The 20,612-nt window shown below is 44.6% G+C and overlaps 1 protein-coding gene across 2 annotated transcripts in view; it reads right to left on the bottom strand.

The window, feature by feature from the left end:
• Window positions 1-12,914: 12,914 nt before the first annotated feature.
• Window positions 12,915-20,612, bottom strand: part of mfsd3 (major facilitator superfamily domain containing 3) — a 98,850-nt gene continuing 91,152 nt past the window's right edge. For both annotated transcript variants that reach the window (XM_067983078.1, XM_067983077.1), the window contains exon 6: window positions 12,915-14,959. In XM_067983078.1, coding sequence (XP_067839179.1) covers window positions 14,771-14,959 — 189 coding nt within the window. In that variant the 3' untranslated portion in view covers window positions 12,915-14,770. The remainder of the gene's footprint in view (window positions 14,960-20,612) is intronic.

Below are 20,612 nucleotides of genomic sequence, written 5' to 3'. Positions count from 1 at the left end.
ATGGCCTAGTGAGCGACAGGCCTGTCCAGGAAAGGCAACGGGAGGTCCAGGCATTAAAATTGGCTGAGTCTTATTAACATGCTGCTGGCTGACTTCTCGACCAAAATGACTGGGAAGTAGGCGACAAGCAGCGGAATGTCGGGTGACCCGCCAGGCCTAAAGATGTGTGGGGGAGGGGGGGCGGAGATGGGGTTCTGGGGCGGTCAGTGGTTCAGGAGGAGAGGAAGAGTCTGGGCAGGGGAGGCCTACATTTTCCTTTTAGAGTCCAGAGGAGCATTCCTGCCCCACCTGGCCCCACAAAGGGAAGTTTTAAACTAACCTTACAGGGACTCTCCATTGCTCCGACCAGGTTGATGCGGCCTCTGTGTGCGTCCTGATTCCTTCTGAGTTAGCATGGAATAAGACTCTGATTTGCATGAATGTATGAGGCTTCCGCTTGACTCAGACAGGTGCCTCATATGCCTGAAAAATCAGGTAGGTAAAAATCCCAGCTGAGCGGGAATGGAGTGAATATTTAGCCCAGTCTATTTTATCTGTGCCCCCCCCCTTACCTGGTTTCTGCCAGGTGAAGGGAGCTAAAATTTCCCCCAAAGAGTTCGGATCAATGCCTGTTTCTTGAATTAGAGAAGCATTGAAAGTGCTACCCCACGGGTCAGTGCTGGGTCCACTAATCTTGAAATATATAGATTTGGACTTGGGTAGAGGGAACACAGTCTTGAAATTTGCTGACAATACAAAAGCGGAGAGTTTGGCAAACAGTGAGGAGGACAGGGCAACATAGATAGGTTCACACAATGGATAGACAGGTGGCATAAGCAATTTAATATGGATAAGTATGAGGTAATACAGTTTGGGAGAAAAAAGAAGGAATTGAAGTATGCACTTAATGAAAAGACAATGAAATTCCTCCCCATTTTTTGTGTTACGACATACGACCTAGAATTGGTGCAACACTGGCTGACAAATTGGCCAGAAAATATTTCCGAAGTTTATCGTCCCAAAAGCCATGCACCTGAGTTTCTGATCTTTAGGCTTCAGCATGATCTGCCCACCGAGTCCCCAAGGAGCTGATTTAAATTTATTTAAATGAGGGCCAGTTGCTTTGTTATGCCAAAATCCAGGAGGTCATGCTTGCAATACACTGGGGTAACTTAGAATAGGATACATGAGGATATATGCACTGTGACAAATTTATTAGAGTTTTTTGAGGATGTAACTAGCAGGGTAGATAAAGGGGAACCAGTGGATGTAGTATATTTGGATTTTCAAAAGGCATTTGATAAAGTGTCGCATAAAACGTTGTTACACAGGGTAAGGGCTCATGGGGATGAGGATAATATATTAGTATGGATAGAGGATTGGCTAAAGGACAGAAAACAGAGAGTAGGGATAAACGGGTCATTCTCAGGTTGGCAGACTGTAACTAATGGGGTGCTGCAAGGATCAATGCTTGGGCCTCAGCTATTTACAATCTATACTAATGACTTAGATGAAAGGACCGAGTGTAATGTATCCAAGTCTGCTGATGATACAAAGCCAGGTGGCAAAGCAAGCTGTGAGGACACAAAGAGGCTGCAAAGGGATATAGACAGATTAAGTGAGTGGGCAAGAACGTGGCATATGGAGTATAATGTGGGGAAATGTGAAGTTATTCGCATTTCCCCACATTAGGAAGAATAGAAAAACAGAATATTGTTTAAATGATGAGAAACTATTAAGTGTTGGTGTTCAGTGAGACTTGGATGTCCTCGTACAAGAAACACAAAAAGTTAGCATGCAGGTACATCAGGCAATTAGGAAAGCAAATGACATGGTGGCCTTTATTGCAAGCGGGTTGGAGTACAAGAGTAAGGAAGTCTTACTACAGTTGTACAGGGCTTTAGTGAGACCTCACCTAGAGTACTGCGTACAGTTTTGGTCTCCTTATCTAAGGAAGGATATACTTGCCTTGGAGGCAGTGCTACAAAGGTTCACTAGATTAATTCCTGGAATGAGAGGGTTGTCCTATGAGGGGACGTTGAGTAGAATGGGCCCATACTCTCTGGAGTTTGGAAGAATGAGAGGTGATCTCATTGAAACATATAAGATTATGAGGGGGCTTCACAGGGTAGATGCTGAGAGATTGTTTCCCCTGGCTAAAGAGTCTAGAACTAGGGGGCATAGTCGCAGGATATGGGGTTGGTCATTCAAGACTGAGATGAGGAGGAATTTCTTCACTGAGAGGGTTGTGAATCTTTGGAATTCTCTACCCCAGACAGCTGTGGATGCTGAGTCATTAAGTATATTCAAGGCTGAGATCGATAGATTTTTGGACTCTAGAGGAATCAATGGATATGGGGATCAGGCGGGAAAGTGTGAGGTTGAAGATCAGCCATGATCTGATTGAATGCGGAGCAGGCTCGAGGGGCCGAATGGCCTACTCCTGCTCCTATTTTTAACGTTCTTATGTTCTAATACTTCAAGTGTGTGTCTAATCAAGGTTCTATACAAGTTTAACATAATTTCTTTGCTTTTCAATTCTGTCCCTGTAGAAATGAACCCCAATGCTTGATTTGCCTTTATTATGGCCTTATTAACCTGCATCGCTACTTTTAGTGATTTGTGTATCTGTACCCCTGAATCCCTTTGCTCCTCTATCCTGTTTACACTATTATTATCCAAGGAGTATATGGCCTTATTCTTCCTGCCAAAATGCATCACCTCACACTTATCTATATTGAAATTCATTTGCCAATTAGACGCCCACTTTGCAAGTTCATTAATGTCTTCTTGCATTTTGACGCATTCTTCCTTTGTATTAACTACACCCCCCAATTTGGCGTTGTCTGCAAATTTTGAAATTTACTTCCGATTCCCGAGTCCAAATCATTATTGTAAATTGTGAACAGCAGTGGTCCTGGCACCAATTCCTGTGGAATACCATTTCCCACCTTTTGCCAGTCTGTGTAGCTACCCATAACCCATTAAAGGTTTTATTTGAAATAAATATGAATGAGTTAACTATAAATCTTTTTTTTTTCTCAGAAGAATACATTTTAGACTATAAAATATATTAATAAAAACATATTTGTACACATCACATAATTTGCTTGTGTTGCAAGCTGTATAATAAATTCAGCATTCATAACAGCAATATCTACTGGATAATTACTGTTGGCAAAGCCCTGGATTTGTTACCCCTCTCCATCTTCAAGACCAGAATAAGGCTGTCACTAAATAACACTGCAGATGTTTCAATCTGGTAGTCTGCCATAGTTTCATGAAAGTACAAGAGCATTAAAATGATGGGAAATGTAAACAGTCTTTTTTAACTTTCAAATCAGTTATGAGATGTTCACATGCACAGCAATCTCCCCTAACAAGATGTTCTAACCCTTTCTTTGTACCTCTCTGAGCAAAAGAGACAGATTTGTGTCCAATTGTGTCAAACTGGAGGGCTGTTTTATGCTGTGGATTTATGTCTGAGATTCAGATTGATTAGCTCATGCTAACTAAAAAAAACCTTGATGTGGAGATGCCGGTGATGGACTGGGGTTGACAATTGTAAACAATTTTACAACACCAAGTTATAGTCCAGCAATTTTATTTTAAATTCACAAGCTTTCGGAGACTTCCTCCTTCCTCAGGTAAATGTTTCAGGACCTCCTTGAAGCCTACGCATTTATACATATAGAACAATACATGGTGTTTACAGACTACCGTCGAGCAGAAATTGACAGCCAAGCTCCGCACCCATGAGGACGGCCCCAACCGGGATCCCGGGCCCATGCCACGCCACACGCCACCCCACCAGCGAACAAATGCCACCTGTTTCCAATACAATGGGTCATTTGCTGGCTCTCTCTGCCATCCGGAAAAAAAAAACCTTAACAGCTATCAGAGAGGAGGGGAGAGGAGGCAGAGAGGAGACAGTCTTCTTGTTAATCTGAATGCATTTGCACCATACTTCACAAGTAATAATATTGTATTCTAACACACTTTGCCATCTGGTAATCTATACACAGAAAACTAAAGCCTAATTTCAATTCATATGAGAAATTCATTAGTTATGCAAGTTTTATATCAAAATTGTTTTAAACCAAATGAGAATATGTATAACATCCCTCATTGTAGATCTTATACAGTAATATTTTTTTCTGGAATATTAATAACTGATTTTCAGCATTTTATAATTTGATTACTGTTACACAAATCTCTACTGATCAATAGGAAAGAAGAGTCTAATGCAGTTCATTATGTTAAGAGATGATTCTTAAATTACATTCACACATGCACAAGATTAACAGATTATCCCCTATCTGTTATGGAGACAGTTAGATATGAATCACTTGCAGGCTTCAATTCTAACCAGGTGTTCAATATGAAATAAACAGGAAGCAAAAACAAAGTTTGCCATTTTGATTGTGCATGACAACTTGATTTGGTGCCAAGGATCTAAAATGTGGTTGGTCACCTAATTAGTTATCTGATTAAGATTTACATATCCATTGAAATGGTCAGGATGAGGTTTATCTCAACGTACACATTCTTTGGCTCTTTATAGATGTTTGTTAGAAATTTCCAAATTTATTTGAAGAAAGTACAAGATTGTTTTAAAAATACCATATTTTCACACTGCAGTGTGATAGTGAGCCATATAGACCAGGTAGACACCAAACTGTTTTTGGTTGAGCTAACAGCTCTTAATCTGGGTGCTTTGAGTGACACTGTTGGCCTCAGTGCCCTGGGTTATGGAGGGGATAAATCAGCAGGGTCCTGCTCCTGAATCATATCCAGTGACCCCTCCTGTAAAGCACATATGTATTGATGTTGGTTGCGAGCAGGATTGAGCTTGGCTGTGATGCCCCTCGTGCTATAATTTCCCGCTCACAGTTGTTGTCTAGGCTCGCACATGAAGAGCAGCCATTCAGGTGAGGTCGCAGAGGGCTTCTGTGGAATGGGACCTTAGACTGACTCACCACCTTGAGGAAAGAAGAGGAGAAACTTGGGGAAGAAAAGACAATTTTTGTTACAACATGCGACTTGTTGTCCTTACTCACTTTTCATCCTTCCTTGTTAAATATAATTTATAGTTTCAATATCAATAGAATGAAAATATTTGAATGTAGGAGGCAGCCACCAAGCCTACCATTTCAGACAGACTGACACCAGCACAATTAATCATGATGTCTACTGAGAAAAATTAATAGAAAAAAAGAACTTGCATTTATATTGCGTATTTCATGTCCATCCCAAAGCACTTTACAGCCAATTAATTATTTTTGAACTGTATTCACTGTTGTTTTGTTGGCAAATGTGTCTTCCATTTTGATGCAGAGAAAGGTCCCATGAACAGCAACAAAAGGAATGACCAGTTAATCTTTTTTGCTGGTGATGTTGGTTGAGGGGTGAATGTTGGCCAGGAAACCAAAGTCCCCCACTCTTCCTTGAATAGTGTTGTGGGATCTTTTGGGCTCGATTTTCGCACCCCCCGATTGGGTGCGTTCGTGGCGGGGGGGGGCTGCGAAAATCGGGGATTCCTGGGGCGGGTCTGGAGCACGGCTCCAACCCGTCCCCTTCCGGGTTCCCCAGTGACGCGCTGACATGCGCGCGCAGCCCCCGCATGTGGGACTGCGGCCGGCAATTAAAGCCGGCGGGGTGCCACTTAAAGTATTGATTTAGGTATTTCAGGTCGTTTAGAGACCTGATTAACATGATATTTTAGGAGGGGTGGGATATGCAAACAACTGGGACTGTTTCCCGTACTGGGGGAAACACTCCCAGCTCAAATGGACGTGTTGCAGATATCAGCCTGTGGCAGCTGCAAAGGTCCATTTGACAGGTGGTGGGGGGAGACCCTTACTCATTGCAGGAGGCCACTCTGTCACTTTGGACAAAGTTTGGCCTCCACCACCCTCCTCCTGACAATAAAATTCAACAACTTGCACACTTACCCCGGGGTCCAGACACATGTACCTACCTTGTAGACCCCCTCAGATGTACATCTTCCAGATGGGGGCCGCCGTAGCTGCAGTCATGACCTCCTCGGAGGGCGAACAGCATCACCAGCCTCACCGGCCACGCTGTTTACCTCTGACACGTGGAGCTCCACAACACAGTGCTGTGACACATCCACCTGCACAGCTGGAGGGAGGGCAACCGCAGAGAGAGATGCGTCGCAGAAGGCACTACCCTCGCTACAGGGTCTACAGACCGAGGCTCAGCTTCCTGGATCTCTCTGAGCAGCAGTGCACACGGAGGCTCAGAGTCACTCGACATGTAGTGTTAGACATCTGCAGCCTCCTTCATGCCGAGCTGCTCCCGGCTGGCCCGAGCACCATCTTCTTACCTGTCGCTGTCAAAGTCACCACTGCCCTCAACAACTTCTCCTCTGCATCTTTCGAGGGTGCCAACAGGGACATCGCCGAGGTCTTTCAGTCGTCTGCACAAAAGAGCCCTGCAAATACACCTACACCCACTCTGCAGTGACACAATGGGTGGCATCAGTTGTGGGTCTTCATAGTGATCCTCAGGAAAGGGCATTATTGCACAAACCAGACAAGATTCGCAAAGACGTGGCAGTAGTGGTGACAATATAATATGTTATGTGAGTTGATCAGAAATTAAATATAGGTAAAAACCATGACAAACCCTCAAACACCCTTGTGCATCCCCTTCATGCTCACGACACGTTTGCCTTACGCTTCCTACTGCACATATGTGATGCATGCCCTGTGGCTGCAGCACAGGTAGTGGCAGGTTGAGTGAGGCTGACCGTGAAAGAGATGCATGAGAGGGTGAGTATGAGATAGAGCCATGAGATTGTATGAGGATTGGGTTGAGTGGTAGTGGCGGGATGAGTACTGGCGAGGTGAGTAAGTGCAGGTAAGATGAGGATGATCTTTGAGTGGGTGTGAGGAGTGATGTGATAGAGTAGTGTTGGCAGTGCAGAAGGAGATGTGGGGTGGGGGCGGTGATGTGGCAGACGGAGTGTAGGGGAATGAGTAAGTGTACTCACTTTGGCTGACATACTTAGGTCATTGCAGCGCCTCCTGCACTGTATGCAGGTGGGCGATATGTTGGTGGTGCAGGTGGCCTCTTCTGCCACCTCGAGCCAGGTCTTCCTGGTGGCAAAGGCAGGCCGCTTCCTCCCGCCCGCCGGGGGGAAGATCTCCGTCCTCCCCCTCCTCCTCACCCCATCCAATGATACCTGGAGTGAGGCATCATTAAACTTGGGAACAGCCTTCCCCCTGGGCTGCTCCATGCTGTAATTTTTCCTATTTTCTGCAACATCAGTCAGTGGAGGACTGCCCCTTTAATTAGGGCTCCTCCAGCTGACAGCCTATGCTGCGCATGCGCAGTCCGCCCGCTGCGCAGCTTTCCAGCGTGAAACCCGGAAGCACAGGTAAGTGGCTCCAATTAGCCAGCGATTCCATACAGAGCACCCCGATTTCACTGGGCGCGTTACCCACACACCCAGTTGACCCCCAGCTGCGAACCAGCTGCCCTGCTAATATCGGGCCCTTTATGTCCACCTAAGGCCTCGGTTTAAGATCACATCCAAAAATCTGCATCTCCGACAGTGCATAACTCCCTAGTACTGTACTGAAGCATCAGCCTAGATTATGTGCTTATGTCATGGAGTGAGATAAACCCACAACTGTCTGACTTAGAGGTGAAAGTGCCACCATGAAGCAAAGCTGACACAGTAACTTGGGCTTTTAAAAAAGATATTATTCAGCAGTTGTAATTTTTTGTGTGTACGTATGAGTGTGTGCGTGTATGTGTCTACATTAATAGCGTCTCAGTTCCACGGAAGGAAACAGTGCAGAAATTAATCTAGCTTGGGAATTAGCCAATGTTCCTTATGTTACCGGCTGCTTATCAGCAGTGTATCAAATAGGCATTTTATCCTTTGTACTCAGATTATTTCATTTTTATTTAAAGGTTCCTGTAAATACAACTTCCTGACAACTAGCTAAAGGTGATATTATTAACAATCAAAACAGTCAATATTTTTGGTTTATTGCATTCTGGCCCATTCGCAATGTAAGGCCTAGAAATTCATGTGCACCTATTTTTGGGTGTACGGAGGACGTTAGGGGGGCGGGGGGAGCACAGGCGCAGAGTACGATCCCTGCCCCTGAATGGTGATGCCCAAGGCATCCCTGATATTGGGCATCGGGCCTCATTTCTGTGGAGCCAGCGAGCAGGGCAGAGCTGCCGGTGAATTGTAATTGAAGATTGGGCAGCTGTTGGCATCGCAGCAGCCCTCAGGTAAGTGAGGAGGGGTGGGTGATCAGACCTTAGGCCAGTGTGGGGAGGTGGGTGTGGGGAACGATCAGGCCTTGAGCTGGAGTGATTGGTGACCGGGAAGGGGAGGTGACCAGTGGCCGGGTTGGGGGAGGGGGGTAACGGGGAAGGTCGATCGTTGGCCCGGGGTAAAGGTAATAGTAGACGACTGGGTCGGTAGCGGTGGGCGATCGGGTTGGTAGCAGCGACTGAGATTGGGTGATCGGTGACCACAGGGGGCGGGGGGACGATTGGTAGCCAGGGGGAGACCAACCTGCATTCTTTTAATGTGGGGTTGGGGGAGCACTCCTGTTCCTACCGGCTCCATATTTAGGTAAGTATGGGGGCCTTCCTGCCAGCTAGTGCCACATTGTGCTCTGCGAGATCAGCACGTGGTGAGAAATGCTAGAGTGATCAAAAATCAAAAATGGGTCCTGCAAGACACAGGACCTTAATTTAAATAGTTTTTTTTTTATCCGCTCATGGGATGTGGGCATTGCTGGCAAGGCCAGCATTTATTGCCCATCCCTAATTGCCCTTGAGAAGGTGGTGGTGAGCCGCCTTCTTGAACCGCTGCAGTCCATGTGGTGAAGGTTCTCCCACAGCGCTGTTAGGTAGGGAGTTCCAGGATTTGGACCCAGCGATGATCAAGGAACGGTGATATATTTCCAAGTCAGGATGGTGTGTGACTTGGAGGGGAACGTGCAGGTGGTGTTGTTCCCATGCACCTGCTCCCCTTGTCCTTCTAGGTGGTAGAGGTTGCGGGTTTGGGAGGTGCTGTCGAAGAAGCCTTGGTGAGTTCTGAGATTATGCTGGCCTTTAAATGTTCTCGACGGGCGCTCCTGCTGCCAGGGCATCTACCTTACGAAATGTGTGTATGCTTCTTGCCCACCATATTGGGAGCCTAGTAGGCCATTTAGTGCCCGAAAAACGGGTGATGCATGGCCGAATTTCCGGGGCTAAACATTTAAAAGTGTTGAAATAAAAGTGTTTTCCAAGGAAATTACCTGAGTGTAACAAAGCAATTTTCTATTTGGCAGTATAGCGGGTTCGTTTGTCGTATACAGTGGCAGCCCCTGCATTATAAAAGATAAATGATTACTTTAAAAAAAATGTCATGCCATTACCCGTGGCAGAACTGATGTGCAGATTATAGTGATTCAACTGCAAATCATGGGCCAGATTTCTCTAGCTCAAGAGGTTTCAGTTTAAACAAATTTTATTTTATTCATTCACGGGATGTGGGCATCGCTGGCAAGGCCAGAATTTATTGCCCATCCCTAATTGCCCTTGAGAAGGTGGTGGTGAGCCGCCTTCTTGAACCACTGTGATGAAGGTTCTCCCACAGCGCTGTTAGGTAGAGAGTTCCAGGGTTTTGACCCAGCGACGATGAAGGAACGGCAATATATTTCCAATGAAGGAATGGCGATGTATTGATGAACAGAGTGGGGCTGAGGAAGAGGACTTTAGGAAAGCCTTCGACAAGGTACCACATAAGAGATTACTGGAGACGATTAAGGGGTATGGATTTAAGGGGAGATTAGCTAACCGGATTATAATTTGTTTAGAAGGGAGAAAACAGAGTAGGAGTTAAGGACAGTTTTTCAGAGTGGTTGGAAATGGGTAGATGTGTTCTGCAGCCGCTTCTGATCACTGTGTATATCAATCATTTGTATATAGACCTAGAGGGAGTGGTATCTAAATTTACAGATTATACCAAAACAGGGGGAATAGCTAATTCTTTAAAAGCCCAAAATAAGCTGCAAAGGGCTACTGATAAGATGGGGGAATAGGCTAAAAGTGACGGATGGAATTCACTATCGCAAAGAGTGCGATGATACATTTTGGAAAAAAAGTACCAAGAGTTATACTCTGGATGTAGGCTTGATGCTGTAGAAGAGCAGAGGGATTTGGGGTAAAGGTTGACAGGACAATAAAGGCAGCACCGCTGATTGATAAAGCCATAATAATCAATAATGGATATCTAGGTTTTATCACAAGAGCTATGGAATATAAAAGCCAAAAGATAATGATGAACCTACATAAAAGCTTATTAAGATCTTAGTTAAAATATTGTGCACAGTATTGTGGTCCACGGTATAGGAAGGATATTAAGGCTTTAGAGAAGATACAGTACAGTACAGCACAGATTCACGAGGATGCTGCCTGGTCTGAAGAAATACAAATACAAAGAAAAACTTGTAAGATTTTTTTTCATTAGAATGACGCATTTTAGAGGCAATATGATAGAAGTGTTCAAAATTATAAAAGGATGGGACAGGTTGGATTGAAGTAGATTGCTTCAAGTAGTTGAGGGGTCTAGAATGAGGAGACATAGAGACAAAATTAAATACAAAAGATTTAGAACAGAGAGCAAGAGAAACTTTTTTTCACAGAGTTGTGAGGCTGTGGAATTTACTTCTAGAGCTAATGCTTGAGACAGAAACTATATCAACATTCAAGATTAGATTGGATAGGTGGATGAAGGAAAGGGGAAATAAAGAGATATATAAACAGGCTGGGTAAATGTGATTAGGACTATTTGCTTGTGTTAAGAGTAAATGCTGACATGGACTGCTTAGACTGAATGGCCTGTTTCTGTGTTGTAATTTCTATGTATTTCTATACAGATGAATGACCTTTTCTTCAACTGGGTTACATTGTTACCACCAGTTTTGCACTTTTGGAGGTAGCAGTTTTAGAGCAGTCCATTCAGCATCGTCCAGTTATACTGCCAGCTCGGCATCTTGCTTTGGTCAGGCAAGGCATGAGAACAGCTTCAATGACCACGGTCCAAAAGATGGCAGTGGACTCTAACATTAAAAATTTTTAAAAGTTAACTATTGACATGGGTAGGGATTTGGTTAGGAGGTAGAAGACAGAGAGTAGGGATAATGGGTGTGTACTCAAATTAGCAGGATGTGACTAGTGGTGTCCCTCAGGGATCAGTACTGGGGCCTCAGCTTTCCACTATATTTATAAATGACTTAGATGAAGGAATGGAAAGCCATATATCCAAGTTTGCTGATAACACCAATTTAGGTGGTACAGTAAATACTGTAGATGGGAGCAGGAAATTGCAAAGGGACATTGATAGATTAAGTGAGCGAGCAAAATTGTGGCAGATGGATTTCAATGTGGGGAAGTGTGAGGTCATTCACTTTAGACCTAAGAAAGTTAGATCAGATTATTTTCTAAATGGTGAGAAGCTAGGAACTGTGGAAGAGCAGAGAGATTTTGGAGTCCAAGTACAGAAATCACTAAAAGCTAGTGGACAGGTACAAAAAATAAGTTAAAAGGCTAATGGAATATTGGCCTTTACCTCAAGGGGATTGGAATACAAAGGGGTGGAAGTTATGTTAGTTATATAAAGCTCTGGTTAGACCCCATTTAGAGTACTGCATTCAATTCTGGGCACCGCACCTCAGGAAGGCTATATTGGCTTTGGAGGGGATGCAATGCAGATTCACCAGAATGATACAGAGGCTAAAAGGATTAAATTATGAGGATAGGTTGCACAGACTAGACTTGTAGTCCCTTGAGTATAGAAGATTAAGGGGTGATCTAATTGAGGTGTTTAAGATGATTAAAGGAGTTGATAGAGGAGATAGAGAGAAACTATTTCCTCTGGTGGGGGAGTCCAGAACAAGGGGGCATAACCTTAAAATTAGAGCTCAGCCGTTCAGGGGTGATGTCAGAAAGCACTTCTTCACACAAAGGGTAGTGGAAATCTGGAACTCTCTCCCCCAAAAAGCTGTTGAGGCCAGGTCAATTGAAAATTTCAAAACTGAGATTGATAGATTTTTGTTAGGCAATGGCATTAAGGTGAGAATCCAGAGTGAAAGCTCAAGGTTATGCTCCCAGCATTGGAGTGTAGCAAGGTGATGATGCACAGGAGTCCAGACTCAGAACAGATTGTGGAGGGTTGGTGGAGGAATTAAATTTATGTTGAAACAAATCATTTTAAATAAGATATCCTGTTCCATTAAATGTGAAACCATGATTTGATCAATCTTAAAATATATAAATTAATCATTTCATTGACTGAAAAATAATTGTTTATAAATGTTGGGTTTTACCGTCTAATACGAGTGCGGTTTATAACTGTCACCTGACCCCAGAGATTAGATTTCCGCCTTGAAATCACTTTCTGGTATCATTTTTATTTTCCATAATATATACTGTTTCAGTTGTACGTGGGAATGTTTCATTCACTTTATCCAGGCTTCCTGGTGGCTGTAGCAGCTGTCAGTGAACGCAACGTCCTTGACATGTGACAACATCTACTCATGGGTATTAATGGTCTGTCATGTTATTACTGCAGATTTATTGAGAAATAATCTGAAGTTGATTACAGGGAAACTCTCTGTCAGTATAGATTACAGAACATTAATATCCAGAGAACAAACAAAGGATATTTGTTGGGAAATTGCTGGATACAGAATTTGCTTCCTGACTAGGAGGATTTTTTATCATTTATGATTTGATAATATCCTGTTCAGAAGTGCAAAGAAAAATTGCTATACTCAGTAGGGAAATATGAAAGCAGGGAAATAACCTGGTTATCAACATACTTTCTGTGTAATGAAGCACTGAAAATGAAATGTCACATAGATTGCAAATGCAAATGATAGATTTGTGTGATAACATTTTATTGTAACACATGCATGTGTGACTTTTTAAAAATCACAATCTGTACACCCACTCATTGCATGAAACCAGTTAACAGACAAATCACAACAGTGCATGGTAGCAACTACTAGGCTAGCTTCGGCGGTACGTGGATAATAACTTTTACTATTGTTACAATGTCAATTAACTTTACATTAACACAACAGAGATCTCTTGACAAAAGTATGCAAGTAAAACATTTTTTGTTGTTACATAGGATTTTAACGTCAGCTTTTATTTATCCTTATGCTAACTTTGGGACCAATGCAGTTCACCCATAACCTCCAATCCCCACCAACAGTAATATCCAGAATGTTTTCCCAAATTATTATAATAATTGCAACAATACTTTTAAATCTACTTGCGCAACCACTGTCACAAAGCTTACAAGCATCATATATTGATCTTAAATCTTTAAACGATGACTCTGTTCCTTCACTAAAGAGGAAAACAAACTATAATGTGTTACCATTATCCTTAAGCAGGTGATTTAAAAAAATGTTGCACTCAGATTCAGGCTTCAGTTTTGGCCCAGTTTTAGTGTTCAGATAGATAGAGGCCAGAAGCAGAGTTTCCAGCTTCTAGTTGGTCTTCAAGCATCTTCCTTCGTATGCTCATATTTTCCAGACAGGCATGAACCCTGGAGAGCTTGTTGGTAGTCATGTGTTACTGGACACTTTACATTTAATGGCGGAAAGATGTTAAAGATACCACTCCTGTGAGTTGGTAACACTGGTTGATATTCAATTCTCGGCAGATTTCAGAACTTCTGTTGCTTCTTGGGTTAACCAGAGCTAGGCATTTTCAAACAACTGAGCACTGATGAACAGAATCACCTCCCCTCAAATGAAGAACGCTTAAAAGGGACAAATAAACATCTGTTTTTCTTGGTTACATAACTGACCTTCCACAGAGTCTGTGCAACAAAACCAAGCGGAGAATAATGAGTATAACTTGTAAATAAATATTGGTTGGCAGCTAACATTTATTAATTTTTAATTTATTTTTCATATTTACTTTTTATTACTAAATCTCTAGCTTGTGAGTGACTCACTTGGGGTGGGAGACGGGATTAACTGGGAGGAGGTTTTGGGTGGGCGGGTGGGCGGGGGAGGGGGGACAGGACAAGTATCAAATTCATTTAGCAGCATCAGTTTGAAGCCTGGGCTATTTTAACTCCTGGGCCTCATTTGCATCCCAGCGGCCAGCTGACCACTCTAAACAGGTATAAAGGGGCAGCTAGCCAGCTTTAGGCAGATCAAAATTGCGTGGCCCTGAGACCGCCCGCCAGCATCAAGGTAAGTCATGGATGAGGGGGGAATTGGGTGAAAAGGGGGTTGAGCCTGGGGAAGCAGAGGCCCAGACTTTTGTTGTCGGGTCTGGAGGATTCCTGCTCATTCGAATTGCTCAATCGAAGTGCTCATTCTGGCCTCACTAAGGAAAGTATGTGACTTAGCTTAGAGCACCTCCTCTTCTTCCCTGCTCACTAGGCCTTTAAAATGCCATTGGGGTCCTGATAACATAGGACCTCACTTTGCATAAATTAATGAGGCTCCTGTCTGAATCAGGTGGGCGCTTCAGTTGCCTAAAAAAAAGGGCCCAGTTAAGATAACGGCAAGTGAGAATCAAGCAGGAACGGGGCAGTAGGTTTTGGCATAATTATGTTAACTGCACGTCTACCCTGTCCCCGCTGCTGCCGGGTGGGTTAGAATTCTCTCCAGTGTTTTTATTAATAATGTGCTTTCCAAAAGACCACAAGTTAAAACGGTATGGGGGATAATATGCAGAGCTCTCAATAGTTTCTATCACATAGCAGGCCACTCCTATTTTATTGCTTTTTCTGCTCGGATAGCAAGTCAGGAGGCTTCAGAACATGGAGAACAGCTAAACATGACAGCAGCAGAAATATGCAGAAACTCGAAGGAAAACCAATCCAATCCACAAGTATACCAGCTATGGCACTGAAAGTGAGTTTCCCCAAGACTTCAAAACTTGCCAGAAATGTGTAATGGGTGGCCTGCAAAAAAGAATGGGATATGTGGAAAATATTAACATTTCATCACCATCTGCTATAAAAATATTCTGTATAATATATTAGGAGCATCAACAATGATTTTACAATCTGTGCTTTACAAGAAATATCTATCTATAATATATTAAAAGTCTTGCATCTAGTACAAATCCTTGTTTGTCACTTACTTCCTGTCGTCGCAGTTTTGCTATCATATCTTTCTGTAACATTTTTGCCCTAACACTTTGTTGATTGACTCCAAATCAGAACCCCAGAGGTAGAGAATGGCTAGAAAACTGCCAATAAGAATCTACTAAGGTGTTATGAAAATAACCAACCCCTGTGGTCAGTCCGGAGAACCTACCAATTAAAAAAAAAGGTTATGCCCAAAGGCCAGCTTATCTTATGACATGTACGGTTCCTAGCTCTTCAGTTCTGATTTGCTGCTGCCTTACTTTGAGCTAATCAGCAAAATGTAACAATGAAAGTGTCCTGCAAAAGTGTGATGATAAGAGTATGACAGAAAAAGTGTGACAATCACATCACTAACAGAGCTTTTTGAAAAAATCTCAGCTGCCATTTTTTTCTCAGTAACTGAAATTTCTAGGACAGGATTTCTGCCCGAGTTACACCAGCTCCCCTGCATAACTCCAGCAGAATGTAGTGGGAAATTCTTTGTGAGTCCCTCTGCTGGATCCATGCTTGGCTCCACCATTTATGGAATTTTCTGGTGCAAATATGGGATGGGGGGGGAACCATACAATACTTACACCCAAGTATAAGTGGGTGTATTGTAATGGCTTATAATAGACAGGAAATATATCATCCAACAGATTCCCCATCATTTGCACACTAGCAACACTGAGCACTAGGAATTACTATGTGTTCCTGGCATGCAGGATTGCTATAATGGCAGAGAGGATTTTAAAATTAAAAAGCTGTCTCAATCTAAGCAATTTATCAGGTGGTAATTGACTGCATTGTTTAAGCTGTTATTTTTTTTTAAAATCTAAAAATGTTGTTTTGATTTCAGGGCAGCCTCCAAGCCACCAGCACGCAACCCTACGGGCTGCTCCAACCATTCCCCATCTGCTCCCTGGCTGGAAACATGCAAAATACTTAGACCCTGCAAAATCAGTTGAGGTCAGGGAAGGCCAGTGGGGTGAGCAGAACACCCACCCACGCCAGGATGCGCCAGACTCCATCAGAGCAAAAAATCTTGGCCTCAAGGAGAAGGCTCACCGCCACCTTCTCAGGGCAACTAGAGATGGGCAATAAATGTAGCCTTGTCAGCGACATGCAAAGAACAAATTTTTAAAAATGAACAAAAGGTTTTAAATTAAATTTTAAAAATGACATATTTCTCAATAACATGATTAAATTTACCCATGTATTGTCTTTTAATACCTTTATTAAAGTGCTTATTTGAAGGCCTCAGCCTCTCACAAAATCTTGGGTTTCGACTCGATGGAGCCAATTGTCCTGAACTTTGGCCATTCCTCAGGCACAAAGGTCAGAAAGAAGGGATAGAACAGGGCCTACACCTGCAACAGGTGCAGGCCAAATATTCTCATCTAAATGAAGTTTGAGGCAGCGTACTCAGCTCTCCTGCGGTTCATTCAGTTGGGAACCCAGACACGAGGTGCCAGAAAAAGATGGCAGTGTTCTTGTACTCCTTCAGATCAGAGAGTCTCATGAACCAGGCAGCAAGGTGAAGAAAGCCCAGAAAAGTAAGTGGCCTCCTCGTTTCTTTGCAGGGATCTATTGAATCCAGGCCTGATAGGATGTTTGGCTGCTGTTCTCCAACAGCAATCAGTAAAGCCCAACCTCAGCAGCACCAGAAAAATCAACCCTTATATTTTTTCCCAGAGGTGTAACTCCCTGATATTGCATGCACAGTTTGTACCCTGGATGCATCAGTTACATTTAGATAGTCTAAGCGTTACAATGTTTTTCTCTCAATTTCCAAAAATATCTGTTTGCTTTTTGAAGTTATTTGAAGGAAAGTTCAAAAGCTTTCTTCACTATTTTTAAACAGGGATGTTACGTGTGTGAAAAAGAGGTGAGAACACATTTCCACGTTAAAAATGACCATTGTTTAGAATTCAAACACAGAAAAAAGCTACATTCAATTAATGTCAGAAAGCATGTCAAGCTGAGAGGGAAGAGAGAGTCATGGAGACAGACAATGTCTTTCTTCATCCTAAAGTGAGTTAAGAAAAAAATGAAATGAACTTTCAAAGTTTTGCAGGTAAATAGGCTCTGATAAGCATTGCCTATGTTTTGTTGCTAGAAAATGCAAACATTCTAATTTGTGACAGCTATGAATCAGACCGAGAGAGACAAAGGGCTCGATTTTACCGTCGGGTTTCCTGTGGGTTTCCAGCGGGCGGGCCCCGAAAATCCCGATATCCAGTCACGTGACGGGATCCCGCCACGATCCCACCCACTTCCCGGTTCCCCGATGACGTGCGGGGGTGCGTGAGTGGCCCCCGCTGGTGGGAATCCCGCAGGCAATTAAAGCCAGCGGGATGCCACTTGAGGTTATTTATTTCGCTTGTTCAGGTCATTAACTGAACTGATTAAGGGACTGTGTGTGATTTTGGGGAAACATGGGTCTGTTTCACACACTGGGGGAAACAGTCCTAGTTGAACTGGACGTGTTGCAGCCGTCAGCCTGTGGCAGCTGCAAAGGTCCATTTGACAGGTGGTGGGGGGGGGGGGGGGGGGGGAGTCCCTCACCCATTGCAGGAGGCCGCTCTGTCACTTGGGACGAAGTGTGGCCTCCACTACCCCCCTCCGGACGCTCAAAGTCACCAACCTGCACACTCACCCCGGGGTCCGGAGACATGTGCCTACCTTGCGGACCCCCTCAGATGTACATATTGCGGATGGGGGCCGCCATAGCTGCAGTCATGACCCCCTCGGAGGGCGAACAGCATCACCAGCCTCGCCGGCCACGCCGTCCACCTCTGACACGTGGAGCTCCACAACAGAGTGTTGTGACACATCCACCTGTACAGCAGGAGGGAGGGCTACCACAGAGAGAGACGCGTCACAGAGGGCACTACCCTCGCCACAGGGTCCACAGACCGAGGCGCAGCTCCCCGGACCTCTCCGAGCAGCAGTGCACACGGAGGCGCAGATTCACTCGACATGTAGTCGTGGAGATCTGCAGGCTCTTTCATGCCGAGCTGCTCCTGGCTGGCCCCAGCACCATCTGCTTACCTGTCGCTGCCAAAGTCACCACTGCCCTCCACAACTTCTCCTCCGCATCCTTCCAGGGTGCAGCCGGGTACACCGCCGATGTCTCTCAGTCGTCTGCGCGGAAGAGCCCTGCAAATACACCTGCACCTACTCTGCAGTAACAAAATGGGTGGCATCAGTGGTGGGTCCTCATAGTGATACCCAGGAGCGGGCATTATTGGACACAACAGACAGGATTCGCGGAGACATGGCAGTGGTGGTGCCAATATAATGTGTGATGTTTGTTGCTCTGAAATTCAATATAGGTAACACCCATGGCAAACCCTCAGACACCCTTGTGCATCCCCTTTATGCTCACGACACGTTTGCCGTACGCTGCCTACTGCACATATGCGATGCATGCCCTGTGGCTGCAGCACAGGTGGTGGCAGGTTGAGTGAGGCTGGCCGTGAGAGAGATGCACGAGAGGGTGAGTATGGGATAGAGCCATGAGATTGTATGAGGATTGGGTTGCGTGTACTGGCGAGGTGAGTAGGTGCAGGTAAGATGAGGATGGGGTTTGAGTGGGTACGAGGGGTGATGTGACAGAGTAGTGTTGGCGGTGCCGAAGGAGATGTGGGGTGGGGGCAGTGTTGTGGCAGACGGAGTGTAGGGGAAAGACTACGTGTTCTCACTGTGGCTGACCTACTGAGGTCATTGGAGCGCCTCCTGCACTGTATGCAGGTGGGCGATATGTTGGTGGTGCAGGTGACCCCCTCTGCCAACTCGAGCCAGGCCTTCTTGGTGGCAGAGGCAGGCCGCTTCCTCCCGCCCGCCAGGTGGAAGATCTCTGTCCTCCCCCTCCTCCTCACCCCATCTGATGATACCTGGGGTGAGGCATCATTAAACTGGGAGCAGCCTTCCCCCTGGGCTGCTCCATGCTGTAATTTGTTCCATTGGTTGCAGCATCTGTCAGTGGAGGACTGCCCCTTTAACTAGAGAGCCTCCAGCTGACAGATCGTACTGCGCATGCGCAGCCCGCCCGACGCGCAGACCAGCAGCGCGGACCCCGGAGGAGCAGGTAAGTGATTCCAATTAGTGCATTGCCTGCTACGATCGCGCGGGCAACCCACTAATTTCACCGGGCGCGGAGGCCACGCACCCGAAACCCAACCCGCCGGAAACCCGCAGGCCTGCTAAAATCAGGCCCAGAGAGTCAGATAGAGAGAAAAGACAAACACAGAGAGACACCACTAGGAACAAATCATAAAACATAGAATTCAATTGTTTGCAGAGATTTATCAGAAATTTACAAATCATTGTCAGATGCAGGACCTCCACTCCCCTCAGTACTGTCAGCCCCATGCCCTCCCCTCACTGCTGACACCAAAAATCCACCAATGAGCCAAATCCCTGATTCCATCCCCAGTTCTGCCAAACGTTTACGCTGTCTTTCTGGGGTTTCCGTGTACCTTCTGCTGGCTTTCCTAGAATCCAGCGTTGTTATAGTGTTAATGATGAGAAATACATTGTATGATGTCTTCATGTCAGTAAGGTGTCATTTGAATATGCCCATCCATGTTAGGGCGGACATATTCAATGTCCCTTGTCACATCCAGTGGAAAATCCTATAAACAGCAGGGGGCCATAAGGAGCTGGAAGAATGGCCTTGATGTTAACTTCCTCCCAACCTGCCTGAACGAGGCTGGGAAACCAAATCAACTCCAATGAAAAATCTCCCCTCTAGTTTAAATATTATTTTACAAACGTACCCACGGTAAGTCGTGGATAAAGCAGCTTCTCCCATCAGAATACACAATTCATAAAATATGCCTCTAAAGCACATGGACGTGTACATGCAAATACATAGAAGTTGAAATACGGAACAGGCTGTTCAGCCCAACCAATCCGTGTCACCATTTACCCCCATATACCAATTTGAGAATTTGAATTCAGTCCAAAAAAACTGGAAATAAAAAGCTGGTATCAATAAAAGTAACCATCAAGGTATCAGATTGTTGTAAAACCCCAACTGGTTCATTGATGTTCTTTAGGGAAAGAAACTTGCTATCTTTACCTGGTCTGGCCTATATGTGACTCCAGTTCCACGCCATTGTGGTTGAATTTTAATTGCCCTCCGAAGTGGCCTAGCAAACCATTCAGTTGTTAAGGATGGGCAATAAATGCTGGACTTGCCAGCGACGTCCACATTCGGAAAATTAATTAAAAAAAATTCCACAGCCTCACAACTCTCTATGTAAAGATGTTTCTTCTGCTCTCCGTTCAAAACCTTTAAATTTCTAAATCTCTTACATTTAATCTTGCTGACAGAGCAGCCCATTCAGACAATGCAAGTGTGGCGCAATGGGCCTTAAGTGGGCCCAAATAAAGTGGGTCAGACAAGTGCCAGGCAATGACCATCACCAACAAGAGAGAGTCTAACCACCTCCCCTTGACATTCAACGGCATTACC

The sequence above is a fragment of the Heptranchias perlo genome, chromosome 4 (genome assembly GCF_035084215.1).
Source record: "Heptranchias perlo isolate sHepPer1 chromosome 4, sHepPer1.hap1, whole genome shotgun sequence".
NCBI lineage: Eukaryota > Metazoa > Chordata > Chondrichthyes > Hexanchiformes > Hexanchidae > Heptranchias > Heptranchias perlo.
Note: the sequence above shows the minus strand (reverse complement) of the source record. Positions and strands in the feature narration are given on the sequence as shown.